The sequence below is a fragment of the Schistocerca cancellata genome, chromosome 6, assembly GCF_023864275.1.
Source record: "Schistocerca cancellata isolate TAMUIC-IGC-003103 chromosome 6, iqSchCanc2.1, whole genome shotgun sequence".
NCBI lineage: Eukaryota > Metazoa > Arthropoda > Insecta > Orthoptera > Acrididae > Schistocerca > Schistocerca cancellata.
Genome location: NC_064631.1, coordinates 324,773,385 through 324,786,053, shown reverse-complemented (window position 1 = coordinate 324,786,053; position 12,669 = coordinate 324,773,385). Strand labels below are relative to the sequence as shown.

The 12,669-nt window shown below is 42.5% G+C and overlaps 1 protein-coding gene across 2 annotated transcripts in view; it reads left to right on the top strand.

The window, feature by feature from the left end:
- LOC126190994 (uncharacterized) overlaps nucleotides 1–12,669 on the top strand; it is a 130,436-nt gene that overhangs the window by 23,612 nt on the left and 94,155 nt on the right. For both annotated transcript variants that reach the window (XM_049931671.1, XM_049931672.1), the window contains exon 2: nucleotides 1,260–1,338. In XM_049931671.1, coding sequence (XP_049787628.1) covers nucleotides 1,260–1,338 — 79 coding nt within the window. The remainder of the gene's footprint in view (nucleotides 1–1,259; nucleotides 1,339–12,669) is intronic.

Genomic DNA, 12,669 nt, shown 5'->3' with positions numbered 1-12,669 from the left:
ATTGTTTTTGCATTTATACCAATGAATACCTTTTGGAACATTGTTTCAATTCGTACTGCATTAAACTCCACTTAAAAAGTGTTATGGTAGTAAACTTTGACACAACAATTTGTTTTATTAGATAATGAAAAATATTCTAATTTTCTATCTTAGGCAAATAAAAGTTTTAGTACAACATTCAAATTTACAGATAATTGTCTCCATTCTGACCATATCAGGCGTTTATGTAAAAACATTATTACAATAATTTTGAAAAAGTTAGTTGTTTTACACAAACTTTAACAAATATGGTCTACCAAACAATGAATTCCAAATAATGTTAAATTTTATACTAATTATGCAAGTACATCAAATGCCTTCCTGATCATAAGTTGCCAAACAGGAGTTATACAAGTTAGTGTGGTTGGTTGCTTTTCTTGAAATATGAGTTAGCATAAAATAGAATCTACATTGTGTTTTTTTGAAATGTTAATTTTATATGACATTAGTTCTGATGATGAAACAAAACCAATAAACAATAAATGACAAAAAATATCAACTGTATTTGTAAAATAATCACTCACATGATCTAGTAGCAAGTGCATCACTATCGAAGTGTATTGTGTAGTAAACTGGTACATTACATCTTCCACCAGATGGGGAACATTATTCTCAGCAGCCCCCTTGGTGGTATTATAGGAGATTAAGCTATGTATTGGCACAAATTTTACCCTCTTGCTTCTCCCATTTAATACAGTTACAAACTAATATTCTCTGTCTCACTTCAGTCACCTAACACAACAGTTACAAGTAAGATATCGGACACAGAAGCTGCTAAAGTGACCTGCAATTGGAAGACATTCACAATTCCATGAGCCATATGAATATATAAATTACACTGTATTGCATTATTTTATGGTGTATAGGCCGCTAGTCATTTTTTCATTAAATACTGTGTCACTTACTTACGGCCAGTCATTTAAATCTGAATATAAAAGTTTAAGTGCAATGAGAAATGTTGTCAGTAATAGAAAAAATTTAGCTTAAAGAAGCATGAACAACAAAAAAGATTCCAAGTTTTCAGAGACAGCATAAGGGAATTACTTTAAGAGCACACAATAAAAAATATGAAAGTGGCTACATTATGTTTCAAATATGATATCAGCCCAAGTAAATTATATTTTGAGCAGAATGAAATTTTTATTCTTTGTTTCCTTGTTTAACATATTCATAACACATTCTCAGTTACACACCCCAGAAATATCTGTGTTGTTTTTCAGGTGATGACTGCTTTGATTGTGTCCAGAAAGGTGACTTCAAGCATGAGGTGCCATCAGTGACAGATTCAAATATACATCCGTAAGTAATGTTCATTTACCTCTCACCCCTTCCCCATGATTTCTTCCCTTCTCTCTTCCACTTGAGCATTCCTTTTCAAGCAGTTGTACATATGCACATGTGTGCATCTGTGTATAATTGTGCACCTGCTTGCAAATCCGTGTTTGTCTTTGACTGGGTACAGACTTAAATTTAGAGCCTCTGAATTTAGGTAACTTATCATAATTTGAGTTCCCAAAGTCATCCTGCTTTATATATCTACAGTTTCTCCAAACCAATCTAACCAACTGCAGTGGAACAACTTAAACAAATCACAACTTATTTCTTTCTTAGTTCCCCCTTCGGCTTCACAAATGCTGTGTGAGTACTTGTGTGGCAAGCAATAAACTGTGAGCCACTACTCCTTCCTTTCCTGTACTGAAATCCTGTTCTTTGGTTTGGTCTATAGTATAGCTTCATTGTTAGCAACCTAGCTTTTGTATAAGACATTGGTTATGGTTACTTATTTCCGTTTTCCAAACTTTCTTTTCCTTGGCCATTCGAGCTAACTCATGCTTTGCCACTGCTTCCTCGTTTGACCTGCATTCTTTGAAAATTGATCAACACCTTCTGTGCCCCCCCCCCCCCCTCCCTCCCTGAGGGCTCACAGCTCTTTGCGAGTACATGCTTGGCTACAACAGGGCACCAGCTTTTGCACCATTACATTCCTTTCTCTGCTACAAGCCTATACTTCCACCATCCCTTTCTCCGTATGCCTTTCCATTGGATGGTTTTCTGGTGTAGACCCCACTCTATACACCTTTTCATTAAAAAACATGTGGTCCCCCTTTGTGGGGTTTGACCTGCCACCATTTTTCAGAAGTGTGATCGTGCATGGAAGGTTGCTGAATGTGGTGTCTGTTTCACCTTTGTGCCTTTCTACCTAAGCATCCTTCCTTTCCAGTAAGGTAATACACCTACGCCTAAAACCCAGCACAGTAGCTCCCATTGTGGCAGCAGCGGGAGGGAGGGAGGGGATATTAAGTGCCTGCATGGTAGCAGCCCCCTGACCAAGCAGGACTTGTGCACTGTTGGTGCCTCAGCTGGTACCTCCCCATGTATGCCAAAGAGTATGCACCCATCTCCAAAATGAAGATGGGTCAATTTTGAGTAGAATAATATCCCTTGCCCAGTCATGGGTGTTGCTTGCTTGTGGCAAGCTGGGTAACATTCTGGTGACTTATCGCTCCCTGTAATAGTCTAAACATGATACAAGGCATCACTTTCCATCATGATCACCTCATGCAGTCTTATGATGAGCTACACGCAAACTTGGAGAGACAGGGTGTACACTTTGTCCAATGTGCCCATAGGGGGCCAAAGGACAATAAGGTTGCTTCTAGGTCATATGCTACACCTAAGGTTATGTCACTGTCTCTGCAAACAGTAGTCTTCTCCATTAAGCGTCCTACAGCGAGCCCTCAGGGCTTGACCATGCCTGCCCCCTGATGGTTGGGGGCTTTCCTCCTGCTGCTCCCTTCCCCCCCTCCCCCCGCCCTCTTCCACACACACACTTTGGGATCAATGGCTCTCCACCCAATGGGAATGCTGATTCCCATCCCCCACCCAAAGCCCCATCACCCTCGTCCAGTTACTCATGCGAGGAAGGGATCCCTCAGGACATTCCTGGGAGCCACAGGCTGCTTGTTGTAGAGCTTCATGATCTTCAGTCCCTGAAACTACTTCAGGGAAGCCCTCCCAGTCATCCAAACCCCTTAAAGAACAGAAAGACAAACAGAAGTCTTTCAAGAAGAATGAAATTCTGGTGGCACCCCACGCCAACTGATCCCATATGTTCTGCTCCTGTGATCATGTCAGTGATCCCGGTGGCCTCTGAGACTCCAGGTTGCACCACACAATGTGTTTCAGAAACTATGTGTCTTGTGGTCCCGTCACACTCTCCCAGTATACTGACAGCACAATTCTCCAGCGGAATTGCAGTGGATTTTTCCACTACCTGCCTGAACTACAACATATCTCAACCTTCTCCCCCTGTTTTCTGCATTGCCTTTCAGGACACTTGGTTTCCATCAACTTGGGCCTCTGCCCTTCATGGATACTTGGGATATTTTAAGAGTCATGCTGATTTTGATAAGGTATCAGGTGGAGTTTGCCAGTATATTCTGAACTATAGACGAGGTGGAATCCAAAATTTCTGGGACTGGTGCTGCCATCTGGAAAGTAGGAGTAGTAGATCTTGCGCCACTAGGTGGCAAGAGCTGCATCTCTTATGAGTCAGTATGCAGAGTGGCATTCAGCTGGGAGGACGTGTTGCGTGTCCACAGTGATTTTCATAATACTCTGGTGTGTGGCAATTTTACGATGGATCTGCGAACAGAACAGTGTGTGTGTATCAAATTCTGTGCAAATCTTGGGAAAAGTGCTACGGAGGACCTTGCAATGATTCAACAAGTGTTTGGGGGGCAGAGCATGAGCCATACACGTGTGCTGGAGTGGCTCTCTGAGACCCAAAAAAGTGAGACAGGTGAAGAGTATGATGATCATTTTCTTTGATATCAAGGGAATTGTACACAAAGAATTCATCCCACCCAACCAGACAGTGAATTCTGTGTACTAATGTGACGGCTCCGTAAAAACATGCGGCAATGTCGGCCTGAATTTTGGCGTCGAGAGAACTGGCTGCTGCATCATGACAACATGCCCTGTCACACGTCCTTGTTTACCAGGACATTTTTGGCAAAGAACAACATGGTGGTTGTACCCCACCCACCGTACTTGTCAGATTTGGCACCTTGCGACTTCACGCTATTCCCAAAACTGTAACTCAAGTTAAAAGGCCGTCCATTCAACACTTTGGAGAGGATTGAAGAAGCATCATTGGCGGTGATAAGCACAAAGAACAGAATTTCCCGAAAACATTTGACCAGTGGCAGAAGTGCGGGTCCAGTGTGTACATGCGGATGGGAACTACTTTGAGAGTGATGGTGACCGTTAGTCCAAAGGTAATGTTTTCAACAGATGGCAGTACCAGTCCCATAAATTTTGGATAGCACTTTGTATATACAGAGAACTTATTCCTCTTGACACAACTTTGGAGGCTGACTGTTTGGGTAAGGGCATTTCAGCATTTTACCTTCTGTAATGTTTTTCCCTCCCAGTTGTGGAGTGCCTCGGAACGTATTTTCTGCATTGGGTTCTCATCTCCACACACCTGTCCTAATCTTGGGTGACTTCAGTGCCCATAACCCTTTTTAGGATGGAACCATGATCGCTGGCTGCAGTAAAGACATAGAAAACTTATTGGCAGATCTCAACCTCTGTCTCTTGAATACTGGTGCCTCTGCACACTTTAGTGTGGCACAACAAACTTATTTGGCCATTGATCTTTCTATTTGTAGCCCTGGTCTTCTCCTATCCATCCACTGGAGAGTCCACAGTGACCTGTGTGGTAGTGACCACTTCCCAATCTCCCTGTCCCTCCCTCAGCGTCACTCCCCAGCATGCCTACCTAGTTGGGCTCTTCACAAGGCTTTTACCTGCACTGTTGTTCTGTGCTCCTCACTAATTGGAGGCATTGATGAGGTTGTCCAGAATGTAACAGCAGCCATTCTACCAGCAGTTGATTTAGTGATTCTCTATTCGGGATCCCCCTGTCGAAAGGCAGTACCTTGGTGGACCCCGGAAATTGCCAAGACCATTAGAGATCAGAGATCGGCTCTCCAATGCCATAAGTGGCATCCATCAATAGAGCATCTCATTGCCTTTAAGCAGCTCCATGCTGAGGTCTGTTAGTTGATAAAGCAATGGGAGGGAGAATGCAAGGAACAGTATATTTCAACCATTGGACCACGTACGCCTCCTTCGCAGATTTTGGAGAAGATTATATACCTCTATGGATACCAGTCCTCCACAGATGTACTTGGTATTTCTCAAACGGTACTGTTTTTACTGACCCACACACCGTAGCTGAACATTTTGCTCTGCTTTATGCTCGAGCCTCTGCCTCTCAAACCTATCAACCTGTCTTTCATGTCCTTAAACAGTAGGTTGAGCAATTGCACTTATCTTTCACTACACGTCACCTGGAACCCTGTAATGCTCCATTCATTGAGTGGGAGTTCTTCAGTCCCCTAACCCTTTTCCCTGATACAACCTCAGGACCAGACTGCATCCACAACCAAATGCTCAAACACATGTCATTGGATTGTCAGCATCATCTCCTTACCATCTCCAAACTTATCTGGTGAGAGGGTGAGCTCCCATCTTAATAGCGGGTGAGCATCATTGTCCTGGTACTGCAACTGGGCAAGCATCCCCTAGAGATGGACAGCAGTTATCCAGTTAGTCTCACCAATGTTCTCTGTAAGTTACTCAAATGCATGGTGAGCCAGTGACTGTGCTGGCATCTTGAGTCTCAGGGCCTTCTGGTTCTGTCTGAGACTTTTTGCCAATGCCATTCCACTGCTCATAATTCGGTTTGCCCAGAGTCTGCCATCTGGACAACTTTTCACTGACATCATCACCTAATTGCAGTCTCCTTGACCACATTCTCGCTGCTTTACATGTGTGGAGACTCTGGCAACCACTTGTGATGTTTGTATTTTTGCTATTGCTCCTCTAATTGGGTGTTGGTGAACTCTGACTCCAGGGCACCTTTCATAGGTGCAGTCGTGGGCACTCATCCACGGCTTTCAGTTTTCGATAGCCATGACTCGGGTCTCGAACTTTAGTCACCATCATACTGTTCATCCACAACCAGAGCTTTACCTTATTGACCAATTACTCAGTGTGATGAAGACTTATCGCTTTTTGGGACTGGTCTTCAATGCCTGGCTGATGTGGCTTCCCCATATTCGCCAGCTTAAGCAAAGGTGCTGGCTACATATTAATACATTTTGCTGCCTCAACAACACCAACTAAGGTGCAGACTGCACGACCATTCTGCAGCTTTACAAAGCCCTGATCCTATCCCATTTTGATGATGAGTTTTTGCCATATGGTTCAGTATCACCCTTAGAATTGTGGTCACTGGACCTGATACACCACTGGGGGGTCCAACTTGCAGCAAAAGCCCTGATCCTATCCCATTTTGATGATGAGTTTTTGCCATGTGGTTCAGTATCACCCTTAGAATTGTGGTCACTGGACCTGATACACCACTGGGAGGGTCCAACTTGCAGCAGGAGGCTTTTGAGCTAGCCTTGTGAACAGCCTACTCATGACGGCTGGGACCCTCCACTACAGATCAGGAACCAACAGCAGGTACTCAGTTATGCTATACATGTTCACAGCTCTCCTAAGCACCCAAACTACTGTGTCCTTTTTCCTAGTAGGGAGGTCCACCTCCTACAACAGAGACCTAGAACTGGGATGACAATTGCAGTTCGACTACAATGTCTCTGCTCTGAACTCCAACATCCCCACTGTTGCCTCTTGCCAGGGACCGCATATGCTCCCATGATGTGTACACAGACCTTGGATCTGTCTTGATTTATCCTTTGGACCAAAAGCTTCACTTGACTCCATAGTGTTTTGCCACCTGTTCCTGGCTGCCTTTGATGAATTTCTGGGTTTGGAAGCGGTATACAGTGACATCTTAATCAGTGATGGATGAATCAGTTTTACATGCAGGGTACAGTGAACTATGCTCCTTGCTGAGTTGGTGGGCACCAAATGAACCCTTAGCCATGCTTGTTCTTGCACCGGCAAGATGGTTCTAACATGCAGTGACTCCCTGAGCAGCCTTCAGGCTATAGACCAGCGCTACCCTTGTCACCCATTAGTCACAAATATCCAGGATCTTCTTTCTTACCTCCATCAAGCTGGATGGCTAGTCAACATTATTTGGACCCTTGGGTATGTTGGGATCTCAGGGAATGAACATGCTGACTACTTGCCAAAGTAGGCTACCAGGATGCCAATTGTGAAAATAGTGTTCTAGAACTGGTCCTTTGGACAACTCTGTGCCATAAATTGTTGAATGTCTGGACCTTGGAATCATTCATTCTTAACTCCCCAAACAAACTGAGGGCAATAAAGGAGACCATGACCACATGACAGTCTTCCCTTTGCCCTTTTCACAGGTAATCTACTGTCCTTTGTCATCTATGCAATGGACACACTTGGCTGACCCACAGCCACATTGTGTGACATGAGGACCCACTTAACTGCTGATGTCATGCCCGTCTGGTGGTGGTCCACATCCCACTAGATGCTCAAATTTGGCTTCTTTGTGGCGATATCTTAACTCCCTGACATGGTACCTCTGGTGCTAGTGGACGATGCCAAAACGGCTGACCCGGTTTTACGTTTCACCCATGAAAGTGGTTTCTACTCATCTCTGTGTGGTGGAGCACTTTGGCCTCTTGGACTATGTGAGGGGTTGGAGGGTACCCCTCACCTGCTCGGGGGCACAGGTCCCACGGCGGCTCTTGCTCGGCAGTCTGACTTGGCCCCTATCCTTCCCATATTTTTATTCTCCTTGATGTTTAATGTTTGCTGTTTCTAATGTTTTATATTTTCTAAACTTTTTATCATCTTATCTGTGTTCCTCATTTCCTTGGGATAACGGACAGTGAGGTGCTGCTGGTGAGATGCAGAGGGTGGGAAACCCACAGCATACCATGCTCCCAGGACATTCTGGGTAGAGCGGCTTGCCCACCTTACCCTATCCTACTCCCCTCCTACTTCTCTTTGATTTTATCTCTGTCTTATTGTATCTTGGTTACAATTGGGTTTCTCAGGATGTGCCTTTCCTATTATCCTTCTGGGGGTTATTCCTAGTTCAATACATGTAGGATGATGGGCTGAATACCTCACAGTTTGGTCCCTTTAACTCCAACAATCAACCAACCACCCAACACCTTCTGTACACGTTAATCATATGGACTTACAGATCCACCAGGAGCACAATGCCACTGCATGTCCATTGTGAAGGGATCATTATTTAGACTCCCAGTGTTGCCCCTAACAATGCAGAGGCCCTATTATGATGCTGAAGCTGCAAAATCCCCTTGAGAGCCATGGAGTTAGTGTTCATTTTTACTAGGACACTGGGATTGTGAGCACTTACAGTTGGACAGGTGGTAAGCAATGTAATTTTCTCTGTTACAAAAATTAACAGAGTATATACTGGACCACTGATTATTATTTATTCATCCAAATTTGTACAGTGGTTTTTGCGGTGTTGAATTATAGATAAAATCCGGTAATCCTGTGAAGTCCATGCATTTCCAACTTAAATTTTCTACTTGAAATGAATAAAAAAAAATTGGAGCTGATCCTATATGGGTCTGCCACTTTTACAGTTCTCCTCCTTCCACATATTAACATTAAAGTCCAGAACATTATACATCACCTCATTTGATGCACTGGCTTAGGCTTAACTCTCTTAAGAAACCTCACATAGACCCTCAATCAGACAAGAAGAAGTGATGTTTCCACTCTTTGCAATTTTTGTAATAACATCATTTAAATTTTGTGGCCAGCTCAATGCCCAGTGAGGGCGTTCCTGTCTGACACCAGCTGTGGCCCAGGTTCTGATTTCTGGATGGCTCTGCTGTCACCCCAGCTCCAGCTCTCCTAAGTTGTGTGCTGTACATGCAACATAACATTACAATCTCAACTAACACACACCTATCATTTTCACCCCCACCCTTAAAAAGAAAGAGAGAGAAAACAGCGGCGTGACATTCTAATGGGTGGAAATGTGCAAAAAAATACCCACTGAGATTTGTATATCAATACAGCATCTCACATTGCATCCCCCCATTACCATCCTCACAATGTCAAGTAACACCGATACTGTAACAACAAAACAGTAATTATTATACAATAAATACTGATATTCTCAGTAATAATGTTAATAACTAATTATGTAACTTCTTTACTTTTCTGTCTCTGTTCAACATATATAAAGGGTGTTTCAAAAATGACCGGTATATTTGAAACGGCAATAAAAACTAAACGAGCAGCGATAGAAATACACCGTTTGTTGCAATATGCTTGGGACAACAGTACATTTTCAGGCAGACAAACTTTCGAAATTACAGTAGTTACAATTTTCAACAACAGATGGCGCTGCGGTCTGGGAAACTCTATAGTACGATATTTTCCACATATCCACCATGCGTAGCAATAATATGGCGTAGTCTCTGAATGAAATTACCCGAAACCTTTGACAACGTGTCTGGCGGAATGGCTTCACATGCAGATGAGATGTACTGCTTCAGCTGTTCAATTGTTTCTGGATTCTGGCAGTACACCTGGTCTTTCAAGTGTCCCCACAGAAAGAAGTCACAGGGGTTCATGTCTGGCGAATAGGGAGGCCAATCCACGCCGTGTTTCGGATAGCCCAAAGCAGTCACATGATCATCGAAATATTCATTCAGGAAATTAAAGACGTCGGCCGTGCGATGTGGCCGGGCACCATCTTGCATAAACCATGAGGTGTTCGCAGTGTCGTCTAAGGCAGTTTGTACCGCCACAAATTCACGAAGAATGTCCAGATAGCGTTATGCAGTAATCGTTTCGGATCTGAAAAATGGGCCAATGATTCCTTTGGAAGAAATGGCGGCCCAGACCAGTACTTTTTGAGGATGCAGGGACGATGGGACTGCAACATGGGGCTTTTCGGTTCCCCATATGCGCCACTTCTGTTTATTGACGAAGCCGTCCAGGTAAAAATAAGCTTCGTCAGTAAACCAAATGCTGCCCACATGCATATCGCCGTCATCAATCCTATATCATTAGCGAATGTCTCTCGTGCAGCAATGGTAGCGGCACTGAGGGGTTGCCGCATTTGAATTTTGTATGGATAGAGGTGTAAACTCTGGCGCATGAGACAATACGTGGACGTTGGCGTCATTTGGACCGCAGCTGCAACACGGCGAACAGAAACCCGAGGCCGCTGTTGGATCACCTGCTGCACTAGCTGCGCGTTGCCCTCTGTGGTTGCCGTACGCGGTCGCCCTACCTTTCCAGCACGTTCATCCGTCACGTTCACAGTCCGTTGAAATTTTTCAAACAGATCCTTTATTGTATCGCTTTTCGGTCCTTTGGTTACATTAAACCTCCGTTGAAAACTTCGTCTTGTTGCAACAACACTGTGTTCTAGGCGGTGGAATTCCAACACCAGAAAAATCCTCTGTTCTAAGGAATAAACCATGTTGTCTACAGCACACTTGCACGTTGTGAACAGCACACGCTTACAGCAGAAAGACGACGTACAGAATGGCGCACCCACAGACTGCGTTGTCTTCTATATCTTTCACATCACTTGCAGCGCCATCTGTTGTTGAAAATTGTAACTACTGTAATTTCGAAAGTTTGTCCGCCTGAAAATGTACTGTTGTCCCAAGCATATTGCAACAAACGGTGTATTTCTATCGCTGCTCGTTTAGTTTTTATTGCCGTTTCAAATATACCGGTCATTTTTGAAACACCCTGTATTTTCTCATATTATCATTTTCGTTTCCAGAAGTTTTCTCAGCTGAAGGATATGGGCAACAACTGTTATTGTGGAAGCGATTCTTCTTTATGCTTTCATAACTTTAACATCAAACACCTCCATTTTTTAATGTCTAGGAATATCAAGACCTTTCACCCTGAAACTTTCTACCAAACTCTTCAGTCACTTTCTCTGGCGCATTATATTTTACCAGTTCATCAAATCCATTTGAATTTTCACAAGACTGAGAGGTGTTTCATACTTCTATGACTTTGTTTGACAGTACATTCATTCGTCTTCTGATATGAATTGTCCTCTATATTAATGAGTCTACCAACACTGAGTACTTCAGTCATTAGGTGACAATCATTAAACTTCCTCTAATTTATGATAATGAGTTAGTTACTTTCATGTTCCATGGATCATTTTTCACAATAAATCGTCATTCCTACCCACCACCTTTTACGTATTACAAACATAGAATTTCTTCTACAGAATAGAAGCTGTCAAGGAGAAACAGATTGATATAGCTGTATGAATATTTAGGGTTACTTTAGCTTTTCTATGGGATGCTCCGTCAGCAAAATGCATCCCCAATTACAATCAGTTCCTCCAAGTGTGACCTACACACTCCAGTTATATTGTCAGCTCCTCAGATCCAGGAACTCCACTTCGCATTACTTAGCAACAATTCTTCCATCATATATTACCAATATCCTGATTCAGAACAAAACCTCTTTCCTCCAAAGTATCCACCTTACTTTCAGATAATTCCTTGGACACCTACTGTATCTCTTTATTCCTCCTTTAATAAATGCAGTGCAGTGATCTTACTTTTCATTAATTTTTAATTGACAACCCTGCCTATTCATAAGCCATTCCATCATTTGTATAACTTTCCTATGCAATCAACAACTGTACTTAAAATCAACTGGTATTAATGTATCCCCCACTATCTCCACTCATTTGACTCATTTTTCAAGCACTATAGTTACCATAGACACCAGAATTACTTTTTATTGCCCCTTGGGATTAATATCAGTCATCCTCTTTATTATACTGCCTCCCCATCCAGATACTCCTTCTGAATTTATGTGGTCTACATATATAGCCTCTAACACAAACTTTTTACCAGGTTCTAGCTAAAAATGTTGGAGTGACACACTCGTAGATTATGAGTCTGTGTTAACTTAAGTGAAATGCTTGGAGTGTGTACCTATCTTATTGGTTGTGGCGACTTTTCTCCACCAGTACAGTGTTAATTTGGGTGCATAATATTAATTGCTTCACTGTGGAAATCTCAAGAGTCAATGTGAGAAGCCGATGACATTAAATAATTTACACCAACACATAATTTGCATCTTGTGTTAATGTTTATATTGCTCCAGAACAACTACTCTACTGCCATTCTTAATCTCATTGCTTGTATTGTTTCTTAACAATACAGGTTCTTTCAAAGTAGTGCTCAACAAAGTCACATTAATTGTGTTCCAATTAAAATCAGTTATTTCATAAGGAATTACAGTTACAGGCTTGAAGATAATAAATGACTGATTATAACAAACATGATTTCTAAAATTGCTTTTCAGATTTAGTATCGAAAGTCTGCTTGACAAATTTGACTAACAATTCTTGATAAAAAATAATTAATATTTCATTAATTACAACAGGAATGTTGAGGCTAACATATTTTGGAGTTCTTTACATAATGCAAAATAGATTTAGTGATCAGAACAGTAGTTTGTTCATGACAAAAAGTTCTAGGACTCATAATTACAGAGTTACTTACAATGAATCTGATTTGAGCTTTTATAGAAACATAATCTCTTGAGAGTGAACGTGATTGGCAGTGCATCAGTAAGCCAGAAATTCTAATGCTGTGTGACAATAAGAAGCGGTGTCAC